General features: G+C 46.2%; 1 protein-coding gene across 10 annotated transcripts in view; it reads right to left on the bottom strand.

Annotated features, from left to right (window-relative positions):
* Positions 1-9654: 9654 nt before the first annotated feature.
* BTRC (beta-transducin repeat containing E3 ubiquitin protein ligase) overlaps positions 9655-24385 on the bottom strand; it is a 174628-nt gene continuing 159897 nt past the window's right edge. For all 10 annotated transcript variants that reach the window (XM_070363967.1, XM_005888093.2, XM_005888092.3 and 7 more), the window contains 6 exons: positions 23874-24123; positions 23269-23387; positions 21951-22061; positions 20472-20550; positions 16174-16366; positions 9655-14277 (listed from right to left, as the gene is read on the bottom strand). In XM_070363967.1, the coding sequence (XP_070220068.1) occupies positions 16205-16366; positions 20472-20550; positions 21951-22061; positions 23269-23387; positions 23874-24123 (721 nt within the window). In that variant the 3' untranslated portion in view covers positions 9655-14277; positions 16174-16204. The remainder of the gene's footprint in view (positions 14278-16173; positions 16367-20471; positions 20551-21950; positions 22062-23268; positions 23388-23873; positions 24124-24385) is intronic.

Genomic DNA, 24385 nt, shown 5'->3' on the forward strand with positions numbered 1-24385 from the left:
GGTATTGAGTGGCAATCATTTTCCGTGCCCTGGGGATATGGAAGCAACACTGGGGATCTTATATTCCAGCTGCTGCTGCCAAGTCGCTTCAGTCGTGTCTGACTCTTAGGGACCCTATGGACTGCAGCCTACCAGGCTCCTCCATCCATGGGATTTTCCGGGCAACAGTACTGGAGTGGGGTGCCATTGCCTTCATCAAGCGGGTATAAAAGCGTGTTTCAGGAGGTACGCCTATGGCATGCGGCAGTGTGTAGACTCACTGCTGAGTAGAAACAAGCATGGGCAGAGGCATATGCAAGGCACTAACTCCCACCCCAGGGAGGGAGACACTACCCATCATCTCAACCCCTGACTCCACATCCAGACTCTCATATACTCCCTGATCCCCCAAACTCACTCACTGCTGTCTTCCGCCAACCTGCTCTTTCTGCCTTACTTGATCAACCCGAGAGATCCCTAGCTCCAAGACTGGCTATATAATTTTCAGGGCCCAAAGCCAAATGAAACTTCAGGCTCCTTATTATAAAAATATAAAGAATTTCAAGACAGAGCATTAAACCAAGCACACAGGGCTCTTCTAAATGCACAGCCCCATGGGCTGGCCCATGTCACACACCTAGGAAGACAGCCTTGCCTGGTACCTCTCATTCTCTTACTTCCCCACTCCTTGACGTCCTGGTCCTCTCCTTTTTTATGTCAGCAATTAGCTCAAGCCTCCTGGGTCTTTCAGGTGGTACTGTCACAGCCTCTTCCCTGCTCCAGCCTCTTTATAACCCCAGCCGTTCTGGGAAGTTTCATTCCTACCACGCTCACTCACTCACTGGGCCCCAAACAATCCCTACACTTTCCGGTTTCCATGCTTTTTCCCCCAAAATTCAATTCCTTTGGAAAATTTATTCTTCTTTTATTCACCTCTTCTGGGAAGACTTTCTGATTTTCCTGGAGGAGATCTCACACTTGGAAATTTCACATCACAAACAATGTTCTTGGGTCAAAACACAAATCATCTTCTGCCTTTGCTCACAGCCGTTTGTCTGCCACGCCTAGTAGACTTAAAATTCTAGAAGCCAAGGATGGTGTCATATTTGTCATTGTAATTCCACAGCACCTTGCTGACGCTAGCGTGGTAGGGGCTCAGTTAACATTTGTTGATGCAGCTGTGGGCATCTTTGGCACGTGGGTATGCTTGGAGTTATTGAATTGTGTGCACAGTGTAAGGGTTTATGTCAATGCATGAGCGTTTCTGCTTCTGTGTATGCATATTTTCATATCTATCCACGTGGAGGCATGTTAGCTGCATACGTGTGCACAGACATAGTGGTTTCTGTCATTGCGTACATGAACTGCTGGTGCACGGGTCTGCATGGCTGTGTGTACGTGGATTTGTGTTAGTGGGTGCACTTGGTTCTGGGTGGCAGACGTCTGCCCATGCACAGCATGAAGGCCATGACGTGGAGGCTGTGCCTAGACAGGAGCTGCAGGTGTACAGTGCAAGGACGCAGGCGGCTGGCGCGTGTGCAGACCATGTGTGTGCACAGCTGCGTGTCCTGGCCGCGGGCAGGCCGGACACCCCGTGCACCGCTTGCTTCCGCCGAGTGAGCCGCTTTGTTCCTCCGCCGCAGGCAGCCTCGTGGGCTCCCGGCTCGGGCAGCCTGGGCCTGGGCTTCTCGGCCCGTCGTGATTGGCGGCCCAGCGGGCCGCTCGACTCCCTCCCGGGCGGGCGGAGCCGGATCGGCTCCCGTTACCGGCGAAGGCGGGTAGGGGTGAGGCGGGAGGGGGGCGCTAGGCCATCCATCTTCTGTTATTACAGCGTAATGGGGCTGCTCCGGCGCCCGCCCATTTGTCATCGGCCTCGTTCGCTGATAACGGGCATTTGTCATCACTTTCCTCTGAGCCAATGTCATCAGCGCCGCTGACAGGCAGGGATGGGCGGGGGGGAGGAGGTGGGTCGCGAACAGGAGCACAGGCGCGCACACGTGCATGTGGGCCTGCTGGACACACACTCCTGCACATACACACAGGCACACCGAACCTGGGGAGACACATGTCCCTGTGTGTGGATTGAGGCTCCCTGGAGACGGACACACAGGCAGACACACGCTCAGAACAGCCTCATCTGTCAAGCAGATACTCCCAGCTGGAGATCCTCTTCCCCACTTGAGGAGGCGAGTGCTGGGGGGAGGGGCTGGTGTTCGTGGTTAATGGCAGCTCGAGTGCAGGTGGCCCTCTGCCAGCTCCCTGCGTGCACACGTGTGAAAGGAGCCACCAACATTTATCGAGCCCCCACAGGCTCTACAGGCTTACATGTGACTGTGCGTCCCAGTGGCAGAGTGTAGAGCGCAGGGAAAGCCAAATGGTCACACTCAGGCCTCCCAGGCCTCTCAGACACGGGACCTTGAGCAAGTCAGCAGGGCTGAGTGGTGGGGTCATGGGGTGGTAAGGGTGGTGAGTAGTGGGGTGATGAGTAGTGATCCCCACCATGCCTGCCTCCCAACCTTCCAGAGACAGTGTAGCCTGGGAATCTCCCTTCCACTCCTGACCCTACTCAGGCTCTGAGCCCAGGATGATCTGAAGCAAGAGGGACTCAGGAAAGACTTCAGAAAGAACTTCCTGCCTGGAAAGAGTATGAAGCAATTTGGGGTAGGGATGGCACTAGTAGCCAAGAGGGGAACTTGGAAGAAAGAGAAGATCCCTTGTTAGTGGAGTGTCCTGAGCCCCTTGGGCTGAGCGAGGTACCAGCCCCCCCGGGGCATGCATGACATGTCTTCCTGATGTTGCTTTCCAGCACATTCACTTCAGATGGCAAAGGGGACTCCGGTAGCCCTTATTATGGAGGAAGATCCCCCCAGCCCCACCCCGCTCAATCTGTTTATGGCTATCTGGCACTTATTAGGTGCTCAATAAATAACTGTTGAATGAATAAATGATTGATGACAGGGTGTGTGGAGGAGGGACAGGGTGGGTCTTTCTAGTCCCTCCCTGAACGGCCATCAGCCACTGATGGCCCAGATCTCTTGTCCTCCCCCAACTCCCTTCCTTCCTCCTTTGTAGTCCCCCAAATTCCTCTTCTCCCCCAGCCTCTCCCTCCTGGGCTGAGGGGGGATGGGTGGGGGAAGGTCCCCTGGCAGAGCGGGGCTCGCTTGTTCCTTGTAAATGAAGACCATAATTAACATTAAATTAAGGTAATACAAATGAAGGCAACATAGAGGCTGACAAGATGAGCGTTTGGGGAGGCAGTGGGGAGAAGTGATTCATATTTTTAATTTACTGTACGGATGGGCCGTGTGGCTGGGGAGCGGGCGGCTTGCATGGAGGGGGTGTCGCCCCGCGATGTTTGCTGGGCTCTGAGCGAGCACACAATGACTATTAAACTCAACTGTCCATATAATGGGACAGATTTGACATGACGCCCACCAGAGCACCAGGAGCTTGGCCGGCCAGGCTGTAAATCCTGTCCACACAGCACCCGCCTGCCCACCTGCCCAGCTAGTCCATTTGGTCTAGGACTAGGGTAGGGTAGGCACAATCCCCAAGGGGTCCATGAAGAGCCTTGGACTTCGGAAATGGGGGGCAACAAGAGGGTCCAGGCTTTTTGCCGCAGCTGAGCTCAGGATTGGGGGCCTTTGGAAGGTCAGGTCTCACACATGTAAGGGTGAGACGGGTCCTGGTCAGTGCAGGACCTCGGTACCAAGATAAGGAACTCTGTGACCCCACGTGTGGTGTGTTCTAGGAGTTGAAGACACTGGTGTCCCATTCCAAAGAGGGGACTGTCATCTTCATCATCATCACAGCTCCCACTTACCAAGGACTTGCTCTACACCAGACCCCACTTGTGACCCATTAAACTGAGTCCTCACAACGAGCCTAGGAGGAAGCTATTATCATCCCCATTTGCAGATGGGGAAACTGAAGCTAAAAGATAGGGAGTAGCTTGGTCACAGAGCTTGTAAGGGTATAGTGATCCACCCCGCTTCCATGCCCCAGGGCCTGGGGTGACCCCTTGATCCTATAAACTCTGTACATGAAATGAAGGGCCAGCACCCCAGGTGGCCTTCACACACTGGACCCTGAAGCCTTAGACACAAAGTTCTCTAGGGAACTTGGTGTATGTGTGTGTGTGCATGTACAGGCATGCGTGTGTACATCCTCGCTCCCTCCCTCCAATCTAAGAAAGGTGCCAACAAATCCCAGGCAGGCAGGGAGGGATCCCTGCTTACTCACTCTGCAATTGGAGCCGAAAGATGCTCATCCCTGGGATGAGAGACGCAAGTGTAATTTAGGTTTTGATATTATGAAAGTCTCGCTGCTCTAAAACAGCAGGGCACTCGGTGCCTCATTAATAAAGGATAAACTTGGAGTCTATTTACAAGGCGCTTTTTGGGGTTATTTACTCTCCAATATACATATGTAATGTTGCGCATACTTACCGCTAGGTACGGCTCATCCTTTCAGCCTGGGCCTTGGAGTCACCCTGGGGAAGGTGGGCCCGGTAGGGTGGAGAGGGTCACTGGGGAAGAGGGAATGCAGACGAGGTGAGCCCTGGAAGTGGGGAAGCTCTGTGGGAGATGACAGGGCCCCAAGGGGGGATCATAGAATTTTAGAGCTAAAAGGTAGAAGGGATAGAGGCCCCACCCTAGCTGTCTCCCATTTCCACCTTTCTGAAGCGCAGTTCCCTTAAAGATTAGGTACAGGCTAAGCTCCCCTGCTGGGCCTGCAGTCTCAGCCTCTCTGGCTATCAGGCTCTGAAAGGAGGTCAGCCAGTTCCTATCAGTATGCATGTCCTGTGAAACTACCGGGCACCTAATCTTACACCAGCCTCCTCACAGCCCTGCCCACCCCCGCCATTGTGCCCAACAGTGCCTGGAATGGGCAAGGCCTTCCTCAAACCAAGATGGAGGCGACCTCCCAGCTCCCAGTGCCGTTAGCCTGCCACAGTCAAGAGGGGTTCCCCTCAGCTGCTCAGCCCCTACCTTTCCCTGCAGCTGCCACCACCTTATCCCGGGCTCTTCACTTTACATGCAGTGTCTCTGGGAATCCGCAGACATCACACGAGGTAGGTACCACCCTCATATCTGTTCTATAAATGAGGAAACTGAGACTTAAGTGAGGAGACTCACCCCATGTCATACAGTCAGTCAGGAGGTGCCAAGCTGGGATTTGAACCCACATGAGGGTCTTACCCATAAGGCTTCCTAGAGGGTCCTGGGCCTTCACTGTCCATGCTGGCCCCTCTGCTCACCAAGGACTCCCACCAGCCCATGGCCTCCAGTGAGGAGCTCTGAGCCCCACCCTCTCAGAGCACATCTCCCTTCACTGATGGACCTGTTCATTCACTGAACACTGTCATGGAACAGCCACCACATGCGGATTTGGACCTGGGCCTGCAGCCTGAGTGGGTGCAAGTGTATGGGAGTGGAGATCTTGCCAGAGACCCTGGTTAATGCACCGGGAGCTTGGAGTTAGGGCCGCCCACTCAGACGTCGTACACTTAAAGTTGTGAGATTTTCTGTGCTTGTCAGCTCCTTGGATGAGGAGTGTGTGGCTCAGGGCCCAGCTTGGGGTGGTGATGGTGGCATGTGTGTGTATGGGGGCAACATTGGCCTGCCCGCCCTCCCCCTCCCCCAGCCACTTTGGGCCAAGGAGACATCTGGTGGTCCCTAGGAGAGGGCAGGTTCTTGTGCATCCTTCTCGGCCCCAGCACTGGGGGAGAGCTGACCTGGAGGGTGCTGGACAGAGGGAGGAAGGCAAGCAGGAGGATCTGATCCATCATTGTTGGTGAACAATGAGCCATCATCACCCTAATTAAAGATGTAATTACAGCAAATACATTCTGGGCTGAGAATGAATGACGGATAACAGGAAGGCACCTTGTAGGCATCAGTGAGGAGATGATGCTCTCTAAAGTTCCCACTCGGAGCTGGGGAACCCAGCATCCGGTCACAGGGCGCCTTGGTGCCTCCCAATAGGATGGTGACAGACAGGCGCTGGGCCTGTGGGGGCAGCAAAGGGCCAGGGCCTGAGGCTTTGCTGGAGGAAAGGGTGGGAAGGAGGCAGGGAGGCCAGAGTAAGAAGGACGGGCTGTTGTGTCTGTGTCAGGCGGGGGAGCAGGGCCAGTACAGAGTAGGTATCCCTGTGACTATATCACCAGAGCACAAGGCAAGGTTTCATAATACAACTGCTTTGGGAGTAACCAGGCTCCTGTGAAGGCCAGGACTGACTGACCTTTGGCCATAGAGGGTGAGTACAAGGGCCAGGCTGAGGTAGCTCAGTCTGCAGAGGGTAACCATAGCAGGCGTCTGGTGGAGATATGGGCTTTTAGGCCTGGCTCAGGCTCCAGGGATTGGGATTGTCCTGAGCGCTGGTTTGTCTTTACCTGGGGATTAGGGTACATGGCAGGGCACCGACCACATGAAGGGAAGAGAGATGGACCCTTCCCACCACCCTGGCTTCTGCTGCTCCCGCCTTCAGCAGGAAAGGCTCTCAGCCACCCCCATCCCTGTCCTGGACCCCCTCAAAGGTTGTGGGCTCTGGTTGTTCAGGGAGGCCTGAGCTTGGGACATCTTCCTCTACTTGAGATCTGAGCATCTGGATTCCAAGGACTGTTTGCCAGGGGCCCCCACCTCCACTTACCTTCAGAGACTAGGAAACCCTGAGCACAGCGTCAGGTCACTCTGAGGCCAGCCTGAGCTGTGATAATTCCAGGGCCAAGGCAAGAAGGCGAGCCTGGATGGGGAGCTTGGTGGCCTTAGCCTCTTGGCTTCATCTGCCATGGTGGCCTCTGGTGGTCCCTCAGGGTGTATGGGATGACCCCAGGGGAGAGAGGGCTGGGTGAGGGGCGGTGGGGAGCCCAGGCAGGCAGGCAGAGGGGAGGGAGGGAAGGCTACTGACAGCAGAACAAATGCTTGTAATTTTATAACCAATCTCAGTGTGTCCATGGGGGGCCGTTTGTGCCTCCACTCAGGACCAATCAGCCTGACAGAGCTATGAGTCTGCCTGAGTGAATGTGAGCAGCTCCCCTCCACCCCCAGCACCACTTACTGCAATCTCATTACCCACCCAGCCCAAGACCAGCCAGAGCTGAGGTGCTGCAACGAAAGAAGACTCAGCCCACGCTGAAGACGACCCAGGCCAGAACCAGGGCTGGGCTTGTGGCCAGGAGGGCAGCATGGGCACACCTTAGAGACTCAGGGACTCAGATGGAGGAGGCAAGGAGATGGGCCCAAAAAACGATAAACATTAAGCACCCTGGTTGCTAGGCATGCTGGATACAGGTAGGACACAAACCCCTGCCCTCAAGAGGCTTGTGGTCTGCTAGGGGCCAACAGAAAGGTTGCAGAGGGATGGGCCCTTGGGAAGGCAGAGGAAATAAATGTGATTGGAGGTGAGGAGGGGCAGAGCCCCAGAGCTGAGCTGGAGGGGTGGGAAGGAGAGGGTAAGAAATGCAGGGAGAATGAACCAGAGAAACCTCTGGAGTACATTTAGAGCCTGGGCAGGGAGATACAGGGCATGGGAGAGAAACACCCAACAGGGGAGAGAGGAGGGTGACCAGGGAAGGGCTGGCTGGCCAGTGGTGGATATTAAAGGATGGCCTTGCTGGATATCTGGCTCTGGGGATGGCTATGTGCCCATTAGTCTCTCTAATTGTCAAAAATCTAATTTAGTGTCTGAAGCCCGGGCAGGCCTGGGGTTAAATGGAAGGAGGCAGGCCCAGCCATAAATCTGCCCTCCCAGCTGAGGCTCGTGCTAATTCTGCAGTTAAGTGAGGGGGTGAGGAGGGCAGCAAGATGGGACAGGGAAGGTCCTGGCTAGGGGGTAACTCTGACCCTGCACACCAGCCCCTAGGTGCTAAGTCATAGCCAGGCCCTCCTCCTTTACTGGAGGAAGGAGACTTTCCTGGCACTGAGCTGGGCCAGGCAGGGTTAAGTGTCTCAGACCAGGAGTCTCAGGGTCTGCATGGCTAGGCTGGAAAAATCCTCAGCCCCTCTTCCTGGACCCACTCTGGGTCTAAGTGGGCTCAGCACTTGCAAAGTGATAGGAAGGTCACATTTCCTAGCCACCTGCTGAGACTTTGGTGAGGAAGAGGGCATAGAGAGTCACACCATGTGACCAAGTTAGCAGTAGTCTTGAGTGATGGGGACCCACGGGCCACTCCTCAGTGGGGAGAACAAACACAATCTGTGGGCTTCTCCTTTCTTGGGCCCTGACTCCAAAGCACCAAAGGAGGTACACAGGCACGTGGGGACTGGGACAGCCTCCCCTACCCAAGGCCTATTTGGCCTGAGGCAGGGGAGGGCTCTCCACCTGGGCTTGGTAATGACCTCACTCCCCTCAGAGCCACTAATTGAAAGCAAAGGGTGTGGCGGGCGCAGCGGGAGAGGCTGGGGGACCGAGAGGGTTCCCTGAGAGGCTCTGCTTCCGTCGGGGTGGGGAGGAAAAACGATTTCTCCTGGCTTCTGCTTCGTCTCACCAGGCACCCACCCGGCCTCTCCTGCTGCTAACAAAGTACCTTTAATTAGCAGCCTAAAAAAACGCTCTTAATTGGCAAGAGCCAATCAGGATGAAGAGAGGTCTCCTCTCTAGTCATTGCTGATGGTGGCAGAGCTTTACGTTTTGAAGGGGAGAGGGAGTCCAGACCCAGCACTGCTTTAGGAAACTGTGATTTCAGGGTGTTTTCCAAAGTGTGCCCTAGACCCGTCTTCCTGTGGGGAATGATCTGACACTGGCTTTCAGGGTGAGACCCATAATCCTCGAGGCCCAGCCTCTGCCTAATTCTGGGCTCAGAAGTCCAGCCTACAAGCGACCACTGAGCCAATGCCAGTGGCCCCAGTGGTCTCTGCTGACTCCTCCCCTTCTCTCTTCACCCTCAGGGAGGAGACTCCAGTGTGGTCTCGGCAGTGTGGAGAGCCCCTTTTCTTGTTCCTCACATTCCTCATCTGCACAATGTCAAGGTGCACCTGATGCTCTGTTCTAGCTCCTGACGTGCTCCTGTTCTAGCAAGGATAGTTCGGCACCAGGGTCCTGTCATCTAACAGCCCGAGAAGGCTGTAATGACCGCAGCTGTCAATCCAGGGACCACAAGCCAGGGAGCCTGGTCAGGCAGGAAGGATCACTACTAAGAGCCCATAGATAGCAAACAAGGATGGGTTAATTTTGCCAAGGTTCTTGCTTGTGACACCAGAAGGGAGGGGTCTAGTTGCAACCTGGTACCCACTCCCCTAGGTTTGATTCAAGCAGGGAAGAAGGGTGAGTTTCCTCCCTTCATTTTTATAGCTTGTTGGAATCTCTCTGGAAATTGGTCCCAAATGTGAGCTCTCCCATCTCAAAATTGATCAAATGGGATGCAGGGGAAACCCAAGTCTTTTCACCTGATAAGGAGGCAGAAGAAAACTTAAGCTCTGGGCTCAGGTTGGTTGGGCAAGGCTATGGTGACCAGTTCCCAAATTAGACATCACCTTGGCTTTAATTCAACATGGAACACTTAATTGTACGCCTGGGTCCCCACATTTACTCATATCATTTGGCCCTGACTCTTCTCAATGTTGTTTTTTCATATCAGATTTTCTTTAAAAGGTCTCTGTTTACTCCCTCAATTTCTATATTGAAAAAGTCATTGTCCTCTTGATGTTGGGGTAAAGAGACAAGACACCCAGAAAATTCACTTTAATCTTATATTTGTAATTAAGTTACCTTTTTTTTCTGAACAGTTAAAAAAAAACACACTATATTATCATGATTCTAGGTTGTGAACATATCGGTACATTGACTACACATCACCATGACATAATCACAAAAGTCAAAGCAGTCGTTACTGAAGAGTCTAGAGAACAAAGGCTGAGCAAAAGCTCTCAGGGAGGCTCCCACTTGTTGCCAGGCCTGCCCCACAGCTGGAGTCAAGTGAACATCCCTCAGAACAGTCTGCATTGGGCTTGAGTGATCACTGATTTGGGAAAGTGTTAGTGTCCTTAGTACCCAGAGATCTAACCTTGTATTTCCGCCCCCCCCCCCATCAACGTTCAAGAAAGGGAAAGGGACAGAGGGGAGGTGATGCTTTATAATGCTGTTTACTGCACTGACCTTTGAACACACAACCACAGAACCAATCGGAAGCTAAGGGTGGGCTGGAGAGATGCTGGAAGATGTCATCCACCTCCAGGAAACTTTAGATCATAGGTACTCAATTTCCAACAGAAGAGGTTTCTGGATATCAATGCATTAAGTTCCACCTGAAATCAGGTAGCCATAATCACACTTTTTTGGTTTCTCTCCTCAATTTCAAGGATTCTGAAGTCACAAATGAACTACAGGTAAAAACAACAAGAAGCAAAACTCAGCTTTATTCTACTAAGAGACGGCTGTCTTTTTGGCACAGATTATGTTGAGTCTATGGATAATGGAAGGGGCTTGTGGTCTGTCAGCGATCAGCTGTGTGGATGAAGTCTGGGGAGATGAACTCAGCCTGCAGGTTTGGGTACATTTGATAGAAGTGAGGGTTACTCTAGAAGGGAAGAGAGGAAGGCAAAGAAAAGCAAGGGCACCCTTTCATGTTGTCCAGATCGTGGGAAGTCTGTTGAACTCAGAGAAATGGAGGAGGAGATCAGAAATGTGGATTAAAGTCATATGGCAAACCTGATCATCAGACAGGTGGTGGGCATCTAAACAGCCCCTTTTACACCTGAAGTACCTTGGATTCCTCCAGAACCAAGTTTGCAGCCTAGCCTCTCTGGCCTGCACTATTCTAGGCAGGAAGGTGTTACCATGTAAGATGCCAAGAAGTTCAGCAGTACCAAAGTGTATAATTCTAGGGAAGAAAACGTTGCCCTAGTTATTAATATTCTATCTCCCCGACCACTCCACCCAAAGCCCTGAATTTCCACATATGACCAAGTGCTAAGTAACCACAGCTGTTCAGACCAGTGGGTACCAGGAAATGGCAGAGTGCATATTTTCTTCTCTTCAACTTTTGGTTTTACAAAATAAAAATAAAAAGGAGTTTTCTTACTCAAGCAGAAAACAGAATGATTTAGGGGTCCCAGGATCCTTCCCCAAAACAAGTTATGAGGGCCAGACTTTATTACTTGTCAGTAGAATTCCAGAGAGTCTGTCTCTGAAATTTCTGGTAAAGAGTCGTTGGAAAGAATTTTGCTAAGAGACAAGTGTAAAAGGCCTCCCATTCACAATTCATGTCCACTTTCAAACTGCACATAGGGAAGTAAAAGGATGTTCTCAGCAGTGGAAATACACACACGTAGCAAGGCATGCTGGTTTTGTCCAAGAAGCCCCAGTGTGAACAGAGAACTCACAAGTGCCCATAGAGCAACCGGGTGCAGGGGCATGCACATGCTCCTCACCTGCTTTTGAACACGATTCCTCTATCTTTATGAAATGTTTCTGGCAGGCCCACACTGGAATTTTAGTGAGAAGAGACTAATCTACAATGGGGAAGAGCCCAGAGACACCTTCACTTCCTTTTCTACCATTTCTTTGGAGGTGTTAAGACTTCTTTGTTTCTCTTTTCTTTTTAAAAAGGTCAAACTTTACATTTATTCTAGCCCAGTTGGGGATTAGTGATAATCAATTCCCACTGAAATCATGCAGAGATGGTAAGTGGGATTTACCTTCTCTGGAAATGAACTTCTACTTACCTGATTATTTCTTCTACAATGAACTGGTAAATGACCCCCAGAGCTGAGAAATGTGACTGACTCAAGTTTTTCAGACCACTTAACTCCATTCCCATTTCCAACAGGAGCAGAGGACAACTTGCAGAATATCCTTGATGGAGCTGATGGGCTTCAGACTGCAGGGTCCACTCTTGATCTCATTTATGATGTACTGGACAAGCTCTCAAAATGGTCTTAGAAACAACACAGCTTACACTGAACCTCTAGGGGCGAGCAAAACCCCGGGCACCAATGACTATTCTGCAGTTCCACTTCTGAATAGCAGCATATAAGAGAAGGGCTGGTAAAGTTATGGCTACTGGACAATATTTTGAAACAGTTCAAAATCCATTGCCTCTTTAGTGCCTGACCTGGGTGTTTTTCAGGGTGGTCAACCCTCTGCCTCATCTATAGAAAATCCTTAACCAATCAAAATCCATTAAGTCAAGACAATAGACAAGGAACCCTGATAGTGGCTAAATAGAAGACATTTCTCTAGCATGTGGGTAGTTGGTAAGGGTATTATACTCAGAAAATATTTCCCTGGCAATGACATATCATTACATTGGAAAATATTTTCTCTCTATAACCTGTTACTAAAAGCTTAAAAGCACTCATAAAGCAGGAAAGGACAAATGCATATGCACAGTCTGCCTCTCACTACACAAAAACATTCAGTCTGAGCACATTTTGGAAAGAGGATTCCTTCTGGCAAAGCAGAGGGAAGAGTGAGGATGGCTTTCTCTCTCCCCACCTCCCTTGCTGAACTAAAGTGGCCTGGCTTTGAGGTCACCTGCTACAGGCTCCCACTGAAATTTTACACCAGCTGGTTAAGAGAGGCTTTTCTTTTACTCAACTGCGTTGATTAGTATGGAAACAATGGGCCTGTCAACTCAGCTTCCAAGGGACCCTTGAGACTGCCCTGGGCCTTGCGGCTACTGATGGGTGTGTCTGTGTCCCATGAGATGGCTGGTGCAGGCCCACTCCTGACCTGGAAAACAAGTGGGGCACACGTGGATAGTACTCCCTGTGCTCCCAGGTTGGGGCACACATGCCCTCACCTGAAGCTCCTACTGGTCAGCCTTGGCCCTTGCTGAAGTTCATTTGTTTATGTTGTTCACCAACTGCCAGAGAAATTTTATTGGCTGGGGAGAGTGGAGAGTAAAATAAGGCCAGGAGGAGGAAGAAAAATAAAGAGAAGGCAGTTTCTGCACCATTAATAAACCCTGTATGCCAAACTTCACCCTGATTCTCTCTCTCTGGCAGCTTTGCCTTTTATATATACCAGGTTTGGAAAAGCAGAAGGAAAGTTCTGCAGTGCAAGGCTGAGATGATTAGCTTGGTTTTTGAGGGACGATATTTACTGGCCTAAGTGAAAAAGACATCACCTTTTAGTCCTGACCACCTGGTAAGCTAGTCTGATCATGGTCTTGGCAAAGAGACAGGTGCTTTGGGTACTCGCAGGCCCTGATGAAGAAATCAGAGACGCGAACCATTATGCAAAGTACCGAGCAACTGGCTCCGGCCATTTCAGTTCTTTCTGTAGGCTGAGCCTTAGCAGTGATTTAAGATGAAGTACAATGCTTTTTATTACACATCTAATTGTTAATGAGAGGAAATGCAATCAGCAACTCCTTTCCACACTCTACATGGAATCCAGGAGACTGCTGAGTCCAGAAAAGATGTGGCCATTGATGGAGCCCAGGAAATTTCTGCCGCCTCCCTTCTGGGGGTAGGGGTGGGCTGTGTAACAAGGGGAAGAGAGAAGAGTTGCAAATATGATGAGTCCCATGTTTGAGAATCCATTGCTGCCACAAAGGGTCACTTGCGGCCAAAGCCTAGGTTTGAAATTTTGACTGAAGAGGATTTTAACTCTTCTAAGTATTGCATTTCCTCATTTGCCTCATGATAACTGAGGATACTTTCTTCATAGTTGTTCTTCTCAGGTGGAGCAGAGAAACATGTTGAAGGCGAGTGGGGCAGCAAGGGGCAAGAGGGACAGAAACAGAGAAAGAGATGGAAGGAAAGAGGCCCAGATCTTCCAGGGCATATATTCTTGTTTTCTTTCTTTCTTGCCCCAGAGGCTAAACAGACAGTTGCCTCCTCCTAAGCACAGTGGGGCTGGGGCAGGTCCTGCTGGGTGCTGGGCATGCCTGCAGTTTACAGGGAGACACTGGGTGCTGTCTGGCTTGAAGCTGCGTTTCCTGTCCCCTAGAAGTGGCTCTCTCCCAGTAGGCTACACAGGGAAACTAGTTCTTCTGCTTAACAGCAAAGCAAGAGAGATTCTGGCAAAACACTAAATATATTTATAAGTCATCTTTGTCTGGAACCAAATGAGGAAAAAACAGGTGTGGAGGGGAGAGGAGGAGGGGAGGTGAGGTTTAAAAGTTCCAATCATTCACAAAAGATAAAAGACATCTTCTGATAGCAGCACGGAAGCAGTCAGCTGTGCTGAGTAGACCATCCTGGGTCGACTGCAGACCAACTGTGTCCCAATAGGAGTCTTAAAGCCCCGCTCCTCGGCTAGTCCGGGGAAAGTGGGTGGTGGTTTGATTGTTACTGTTGTTGCTCATCCTGGTATTGGCAGATATGTTAAATACCGCAACTTTAATGAGTCCTGTGTGAAAACAGAGCACAGAGTCATTAGTCCCTTTTCCTGTATTTCTCACTTTCTCTAAGAGAATATTAAAATAGCTGTCAATTGGGAGAAAGGCTCAGAGGTCCTTCCTAATACCTGCTCTCTGTCCATGCCACACAGGAGTTTCTGTCAAAGGCTACATGGCCTGTTTGGGGGCTCAGCAGGGCTCACTGACATGCTTAGGACTCTAAGTGCTCATGCAGAGTGACTCTGATGTCTAGAGATTAACAATGACTATGGTGGGTGTAGCACTGAGCTTTCACCTGATTCTTATAATGGTAGAGCAGGTGAGGACAGCTCTGAGTTTCTGGCCTTAGTGGCCATGAAAGCAGTATGCCACTGAAAAAAAGTGAGGGAGTAGGGGGAGGCTCTCTGGCTGCTTGGCTGGAGGGCACTGGTAGTGTAGATGAGGGGAGAGCCTGAGTGTTAAATGTGTGCTCCAGAAGAGCCCCTGGTACCGTCAAGGACAGGTGTGTAGGGAGTGATTGGAAATGTGGCCTAGAGATTAAGGCAGAGGTTGGGACTACACATACAAATTGGAGATGAGAGCTGAAGCTTTGGGGAGAGATAAGGAAGCCAAAGAAAGGAACTCAGATAAGGAAGAAAAGCCTGAGACAGACTCTTAGTGGATGTCTAAGTTTCAGGAGTGAGACAAAGAAGAAAATGTAAACAATCAGAGAGCCAAAATGCCATTGAAATCTGAGGAGGACAACATTTTGGCAAAAGGAGGGGATACCTATATGACAATTTCAATATTGATACTAATTAATGGTTACTTTTTTTTTATTGAGGGTCTGTTATGTGCTAGGCGCTGTGCTAAGCACTAAGATTTCTACGCATAACGTTTGATTCTCACAACAGCTCTGCGTCGTAGGTATTACAATTCTCAAAGAAACTAAGGCTCGGGGAAGTTGTTTGCCCAAGGGCACATGGCTAGGATTCTCATCAAGCCTGTCTCTGTGCCTTGGCTGAGGAAGCAGCACATCCTCTGTGAGAGAAGTGAGTGCTGAAGCTTGCCCAACAACACCCTATTCAGAAGAACCACTGCAGAAAGATACGCAGAAGAGTGTACCGAATGTGTGCTCCTGCCACAAGAACAGAGGCAAGTATAGGAAATGAGAAATCACAATAATGGCAATATTTCCCAGTAGCTGGTACAGTTTTTCCAAACTAGTGTTGACCTATATCTGATCTGCTCAGGACCATCAGGTATGATCTGAGTATCCCAGGGATATAGGTTAAGATGAATATTAGGATCTTCTTCTGCCCTAGAGACAGGATGGAGATTTGAGTGGGAGGGTATCGGAGTTCTCACCAACTCGAGCTACTTTCAAGGTCAAAAAACAGTTGGAGGGGGCAGGGAATGCAGATAAGGGGGACAGAGAAAAGCTACCTTTTATAATCAAATGATACTGATAAGAGCTATGAGAATGCAGCCTTGTGTGCTATTTTGCCAAGAGATTTTTTTCTTTCCAACATCAGATTATCTACTTGGGTTAAAGGGTCTCCATTGTAGGTACTAGTTTGATCTGGGAATTACAAAGCCACAGGCTTTGGGGTCAATACTCTTAGTTTTGAAACTGATTTAAATCTCATTTCCTTAACAATCCGACTAGGTGACTGAGGCAGGAATATTAGTTCTACTACACAAGGATCATCGAGACCTAGCTCAAGAATTATCTAAGGACTGAGGCTGGTTACCTCAGTCAAGGGCAGCATCCAGGGTGCAGCCCAGCCCTGTCTCGTGGTGTAAGTTTCTGTATCACAGGACTTGGAGTTATAAAGGGCATGAGAAGGCTCCATGAACTCACAATACCTTACCACCAGTGTTCCATCGCTTACCCTCAGTGCTATGTACACAATTCTTTTTCATACCTGGGTGAGTCTGAGGTCAGTGTATGAGTATTTATCTGGAGATATAGGTGTATGTTCGAGAAGGGGAGTGGGGGGGTTCAGCTTGGGCAGCTGGATCATTTAGGAAGTCCCAGATGAGGATTGTGTCATCATGTGAACTACTGACAATCTGGAATTCATCAAACTGGAGTCGGAAAACTCTTCCAGAATGCTCCTAAAGAAGCAGAAACAGAACTTTTGAACTATTCAAAATCAAAAGAACACAAATTCAGCAACATGTCAAAAGGACTCTATGGAAAGGCTAAAGCTGATAGTCTTCTTGACCATTTCAAGAATACAGATAAAAATCTTAATCTGGATTAAAGGCAGGATATAAAAGCCAAATAATGGGTAGTTGATTTCATATACAGTCAAAGTAATATTCCCCGGAGCTGACACATGTCAAACAGTACACGAGTTTCTCATTGCTAACTCTCCTAGACTTAGCCTCAATGAGAACATTCCTCAGTACCTCTCAGGCTTTATCCTCTTCTATGTATCTCTAGGATTCTATTACAATCATAGGCCAAGGGCTGATGAGCAATAAGCAGTACTGTGCTGGTATATATTTATCAATTAACTATCCCCAATTTGTAAAAGCATTTCCACATTTTATAGTTTAAAATTTTCTATCCTAGCCAATTTCAAGCTATCCATCTGAGTTCAACCAGCTTGCAGAATTCATGAAAATCTAACAACTGGTTCTAAAAAGCAGGTATAAACCTGTTTCACTTAAATAATGTCAAGTTTCATCTATGTTGTAGTGTGTGACAGCATTTCCTTTCTTTTAAGCCTGGATAATATTCTATTCTATTCTATTCTCTCTCTCTCTCTCTCTCTCTCTCTCTCTATATATATATATATATACACATACACACACACACAGGAACTGGGCTTCCCTGGTGGCTCAAATAGTAAAGAATCTGCCTGCAATGCAAGAGACCCAGGTTCGATCCCTGGGTTGGGAAGATCCCCTGCAGAAGGGAATGGCTACCCACTCCAGTATTCCTGCCTGGAGAAGCCCATGGACAGAGGAGCCTGGTGAGCTATATAGTCCATGGGGTCACAAAGAGTCGGACACGACTGAGCCACTAAGCATACATACACATACTGTTTTCCATTGAGGCTGCACTATTTTACATTCTTTACAAGATGTAAATGAGCTCATTAGATACATGATCATCTGTGTTCATAAGACATATTGGTAGACATATCTGTAGTTTTCTTATCTTTGTTTGGTTTCAGGATTACTGTAATGCCAGCCTCACATAATTAGGTAGGAAATATTCACACCGCTTTTATCTTCTGGAGGAAAGGATAGAGCATTGGTATAATTTCTTCCTTAAACATTTGGTAGAATTCATCAGTGAGCCCATATGGGCTTGGTGCTTCCTGTTTTGGACAGTTATTAATTATTTATTCTATTTCTTTAATAAGGTTAGGTCTATTCAGAATGTTTATTTCTTCCTAAGTTGTGGAATATTGTATCTTTCAAGGGATTGGTCCATTTCATCTGGGTTATCAGTTTGGAAGGCACAGAATTGTTCATAGCATTCCTTTATTATAATCCTTTTAATGTCTATGGGATCTGTACAGTTTAATATTCAAAACTCAATGTATTCAAAAACATAACAATTAACAGAATAAAGGTGAAAACCACACTGACCAACTTGACAGATGCAGATAAGAGCATTTAACTAAACCCTAATAAAAGCTCTCTATTCTAGGAACTGAAAGGAATCTCCTAATCCTAGCTAACATGTATCTATATAAAATGGTAAAAGACCAATAAGGATATCCATTCTTACCAACTGTTTTGAGCACTGTACTGATGGTCAGTACAACAAAATAAAAAAGAAAAAAGAAAAGTATGCAGATTGGAAAAGAAGTGTATCTATATATCTTGCAATGAACAATCCAGAAATGAAAAATCTTAAATATAATTTATAATAGCATTAAAAATAAGAAATACTTATGGATAAATATGACAGAAGACATATAAAATCTTTACATTGAAAGCTATAAAACATTGCTGAGAAATTTAAAAAGGCCTAAATAAGTGGTCTTTATTTAGAAGAAGATTCAGTGTTGTTAAGGGAAGGAGGGATTACTATGTAATTGTGGGCATGAGGATATAGTCACTCTTTGGTTGGCATGATGTCGCTGTTTTGTATATATGTCAAAATTTATTAAGTTGCATTTTACTTTAAATATGTCCATGTTATTGTATGTCAATTATATCACAATTAATCTATTAAAAAAAACAGACAATTCAATAAATAAATGAGGATGAGATTTGAAGACACTTCAAAAGAAGATAAGCACAGGAAACGATGTTCTATACCATTAGGTATCACAGAAATTCAAATTAAAACTACATACCCACCCAAGTAGCTGTAATGTTTTTAAAAACAGATAAAACCAAGTCCTGTCAGGGATGTGGAAAAATAGGTCATTCACACATTGTTAGTGGAAATGTGAAATGGGTTTACATTTGCAAACTCCCCAAGTGCTACTTTGGGAAATAGCTTGGTAGTTCCTTTTAAATTTCAATGTATATTCAGAAATCATACTTCTAGGTATTCACCCAAGAGAAATGAAAGAAAAAAATGTACACACAAAAGCCTATATTGGGATGTTTTCAGTATCACAAAGACTGAAAACATTCCAAAAATGTCCTTAAACTGGTAAATGAAGAAAGAAACTGGTTCATCTACACAAGGGAATACCACTCAGCAATAAAAAGGAACAAAGTATTAGCACATGCAACAATGTGAATCAATCTCAAAAGAAGTGAAAAAAAAAAAGAAAAATGCAAAAAGCTACATAAATATGGGCTTCCCTGGTAGCTCAGCAGGAAAGAATCCACCTGCCAATGTAGGAGACATGGGTTTGATCCCTGGTCTAGGAGATCCTACCTGCGGTGGAGCTACTAAGCCTGTGTGCTGCAACCACTGAGTCTGTGCCCTAGGGCCTGGGATCCGCAACTACTGAGCCTGCGCATGGTGACTACTGAAGCCCACCTGCCTAGAGTCCATGCTCCACACAAGAGAATCCACAGCAATGAGAAGCCTGAGCACCGCAACTGGAGAGCAGCCCCACTCGCTGCAACTAGAGAAAAAGCCCACGCAGCAGTGAAGACCCAGCACAGCCAAGATTAAATATAAATAGAAGTTTTTTCAAAAGCTACATTAATATAATTTTATATGACACTTATAAAACAGCAAAACTACAGGGATAGTAGCTAGGGGTTGAGGAGAGGGGATTAATATGAAGGGGTATCATTTTTAAGGTGATGAAACTGTTCTATATCTTGAGTGTGGGGTTTACAAAACTGCAAATTTCTATGCAAAATATATAGAAGTACATGAAAAAAAGGAACAAATTTTCCTGTATGTAAATTATAGTTCATATACATTAAAAAAAACCGTGTGTGAAACATGCAGGTAAAACAGGTCTAGAGCTAAAAGAATGAGCTTTACATCCAACAAGGAAGACAAAAGTACAGCTCTCTTCTCCAGAGCAGAGGCTGCCTAAAGTGCTGAGAGGCAGGATTCAGGATAGGCTTCAAATCCTTGCTCTCATCTTTTCCTGAGATGTGCAGAAGATTCTGTCCTCCATGATACCCCACCTACCTTTCTGTCATGGAAGCAGCTTTCAAACCTTTGGGCCATTTTCTGATCTGGGCCTTTGGCTAACACCATGATAAAGAATTTGGTGCTTTCGAGATGACATTCTTCCTTCTAAGTCATGTCTTTCCCCAAATGTCAAGATGTTTGGGCCACGGGGTATAACAGAATAAAAGAGACAGGATTCGAATTGCTGGAGGCAGCATTCCTTAAATAGGAAGCGAACTCAGGGGCGGAGCAGGGGGTTCATGCAGGCTCCCGTGGCACTTTTTGCAGGCACAGGTGTGCAGGTCCTCAGATTCTGGACAGGTTCCAATTTGAGTCATTATGTTCTCTCTCCCCAAGTACCCCCTACTGTTTCTAGTGGATACAGAATTCTTATTCACTTCCTGTACTAAACTGTTGTGTAGAGTTGCTGTGCAGCTGCTGAACAGCTGCCACATTCTTCTCCATATACAGTCTCTAAAGCACTTTTGGATGAAAGGCAGCTATATAAACATATTTTATTGTCAAGTACTGGTTGCCTTTCCACTTAGTAGTAGACTTTGTGAGGTTCTAACTATCAAATCCAGATCTGTATTCCACAGCACATCAATGTTAATTTCTTCCCCTTCCTGCTCCTCAAACCCCTCTAAACAATAAGGCTCTTACCACAAGGGTCCGTAGACAAAGAGTTCCTGCAGGCGCACGAGGGTCCAAGGCAGCTACAAGATCCCACACTTTAATTTTTCTAAAGATCAAAAAGGGGACCAAAATCTTAGTAAAAAGCAAAATTAAGGGGACACAAGAAAAATAGCAAGAAGTCACGGTAATAAATATATATGGTGTAGATAGTTTTATGATAAATGCAGCTCACAAGATATATAAAAACGTTTTTGATTTGGAGACTCAGTTCATGTATTCATCCTTGGGTAGAGGTTATTAGTCTTAAAAGGGGAAAATGTATGTGATTAACCTAAAAACAAGAAATAGGTTAGCTTTAAACAAACTGAAGAGAGTGAACAGTGAAGTCACACCATACGTTGGGGTCAAAAGGGGTTCTTATATATTAGAACTCTTAATGGTAGATGAGATCACTTAGACCTAGAAACCTGTAACTCTGAGGCATTTTTTTTCTGGTCAATTCTGACAGTGGCGCAGGTCACACATATCAGAGGACTGGGGTCCATGTAAGACTCTGAGTTTATATAAACAATATTTAAATAAGAAAAGTTTAGCCCTTCTATGAATCAATTGTATGTCCTGTCTCCTCAAGGTAAGTAACAGACAAAACCCAAGAAAAGGGTACATCAAAACCAGGGCAGTAAGAAAAATACAACCTTGGACTTAGCTGAAACATGTCGTCATACCCCCAACAACTTCCCAAGGGTCTGACAGTGATGGGTGACTCAAAGCAGAGGAAATGGGTCTGTTAACACTTACTGCTGCTTGAGTTGTCTTAATGAATCAAGTACAGCCAGCTCGTAAACTAAGAAAAAGTTGTAAGTTAGTTTCTCATATTTTTAAAAAGTTGCCAATATTTGAACTATGGCCTTCCCGTCCTCCACATCAGGCACCCTGATGAGAAGAAATGGCAGAGAGAATTTCATAAGCGAGTTCACTCTTGTAAGAATATACGATGTGCTTATTAGCGTCACTGGATGTGGGATCCATCCACAACATGAACGGAGTCTGTAACCACTGGAAAGTAGACTGAAGGAAAGTAAAGATTATTTAACGCACTGTGACTGAAATGCCAACAGTGAAGACAAGACCCTCCCATACTAAGCCCCCTCCAAAGATACTATCCTCCAACATTTCAATTTTATTAACAAGTCACTATTTTATATCCATATCCTGATATACTAGGGTTTATCCAGTTCTCTGCTTTATAGGGAAAAAATAAATATATGAACAAAAATCCAAAATACTAATGAAAATCATGAGCAAACAAGTATAATTAAATGACTGGAAGATTATTTGGAAAAGGGTGAACAAAAGAGATGTGAATATATGGATTAGACACAAGAATACTGTATCAGATTCTTTCTGTGATATCTATAATCTTATGGAGACAAGGAAAAGCTATGTTTAACATTCTAAGGCAGGGGGGATTAAGAGAACTTTTAAAAACCCTGTCAGCACGCTCACCCATCATAGGCTCCACTGACTATCCTCTTGTTATCAAATCGAATACAGCGCACCAATTCCTCATGGCCTTCTAACACTCGTAAGCATGCACCACATTCTATGTCCCATAATCTGAAAGAGAACATTGAGTTGAGTGAATTTCCATGCATTCTTTCCTAAGCTTGGAATGTTATAACATATATCATATGTCTTTTAAAATATCCAAAATATAAAAACCAATCAACACTCATATACAAATGTATTACTTTCAGTGTAATTTATTTACTTTCTGCCATATAAGCAGAAAAATGTACGATTTAAGTTCAAATATGTTGTGAATATTTTTAAAGCATCAAGCTTCATATAAACCTGTAATCAGGGTCACCAAGGAATATAAAAGATGAATTTAATGTACACAGTTGCCTAAGAAGGAAAGGGCCAAGCCAAGAAACACAATGTTTTCGGAAACCACAATTGAGTAAGAATGAGATGCAGGAACGGTGACATCCTGCTCTCACAAAATATGTGTACCTCTGTCACTGAGGACACCCTCAGCTTTCACCCCACTGTTCCGGACAGTTTTCTCATATAATAGAAATGCAAAGTAAGTTCTCAAACATTTTTATATACTAATTTGAATTATGTATGCCTTCTGACTAATCCACATGATTTCTAGGAATGCTAATCTTAGATATGACAATATCTGTCTGTCGTTATTTCAATGGCTTTTTCATTCCTTTAGTACTTGCTTTGAAGGAGGGGAGAGGGTTGATAAATCTTTCAAATTCTATGCATTTGTGCATCATTCATTTTCATGAAGGGAAAACACAACAAAAAGTACTTCAATTTATGGATTCTTCATAATTTGTTCATAATTTCAAAGACTGGTAGCTCCCTGGCCCATTATGTAATGCTAAAAAACCCAAAATTGTACAACTTCTAGTAGGGGAACAAATCTTTTTTCTTTTTTTTAAAACACTGGCAAAGAGAAAAGCCCTTTAGCTATTTATTAGCACTTATCAACTGCAGACAGGAGAAATTTAGGGAAGAGCCTTCAACCTCCATTTTTATTTCTCTCGCTCACTTCCTCATTCAAGCAGTTCATTTTAAATAGGTCTATCTGGTGATAAAACTATTACAGGAAGGAAACACATCAACAAAAGACTTTGCTGTGCTGTCTCTCTGCTTGGGGCAAACTTTTAACCTGTAAGAAGCCACAGAAAACTAAAAAATGTTTTATTATAAACAGAACACAGTCGACAATTCGTTTGGTCTGTGCACAAACAATAAACGGCAGGATAACAGTGATCCCTTCTGGGCAAGGGCACCTGCTGCTCACCTGATTGTGTTGTCAGATGAGCCACTCACGACCAGCCTGTCTCTGTACTGCAAACAGGCGATTCCACGTTTGTGTCCGTTTAAGGTCCGTACAAATTCACAAGTACTTGTGTTCCACACCTGAAACAGAAATGGCATTGGCTGTTGATTTGGTGCTTTTATTAGTAAAATCTATGGCAAGTGCAGTTTTAGGGAAGCAGGAAATGGGACTGAACTAGTAGGGGAAATTCAACGTCTTAAACCAATCCAAATCAAACCCCAAATGACAAGTTTAATTCACAGTAATATAGGGCTAATTTATAGCTGGTTGCTATCATATGAGAAATCCTCAGATTGATGTACTCTTATGGGGTTAGTCTCGCCTTGCAGACAAATCTTGAACCTAAAATTACCCCTGCCTTTTTCATACTCACCATTATTTACAGGAATAAAAACCTAACCCAAATTGTCACATGATCTATCTCATTCATTACATAAACTAGTATCTGATTTAAATAAATATTAAGTATTCTACAGTGAGGGTTAAATATAAAATTGTCCTTGAGAAGATATCCATATGAACTCCCCTATTCTAAGGTGGGGACTTACTGAAAAATGCCTCATTACCTTTATAGTCCTATCCCCAGATGCAGAAACGATGTACTTATCATCAAAGTCTACAACATTGACTGCAGCTCGGTGTCCGACAAGCACCCTGCGGAGGGTGATGTCAGTTGGGGAGGCCATATCCCATACTGCAATGGAACGGTCTTTGGAGCAGGTCACCATCATGCCATTATTGAAACGCAAGTGCAGAACTGCTTCACAATGGTGAATCAATGTGTTCAGCATTTCACCTGTATTTACATCCCACACCCTGGAACAAAAATATTACGGTTATCTGAGATTGTGGTGAAATTCATGCTACAATCTATTTTAAGTACTGGATTACCTCACTGCCCACCCCTTCCACCCTATTTCTCACAGTTAATGGTATACCTTACTCTCCTTTTGTAGCTCTAAAGTTGAGCTGAGGTAAAGTCTACTGATGGGCCATGGGGAAGTGGTAGTTAGAGGACTGGACTAGGAAAGCAGGAAGAGGAAGGGGATGGGATACTGCCAGTATGCCATCCTTAAGA

This window comes from Bos mutus, chromosome 26, assembly GCF_027580195.1.
Source record: "Bos mutus isolate GX-2022 chromosome 26, NWIPB_WYAK_1.1, whole genome shotgun sequence".
In the NCBI taxonomy this organism is placed as follows: domain Eukaryota; kingdom Metazoa; phylum Chordata; class Mammalia; order Artiodactyla; family Bovidae; genus Bos; species Bos mutus.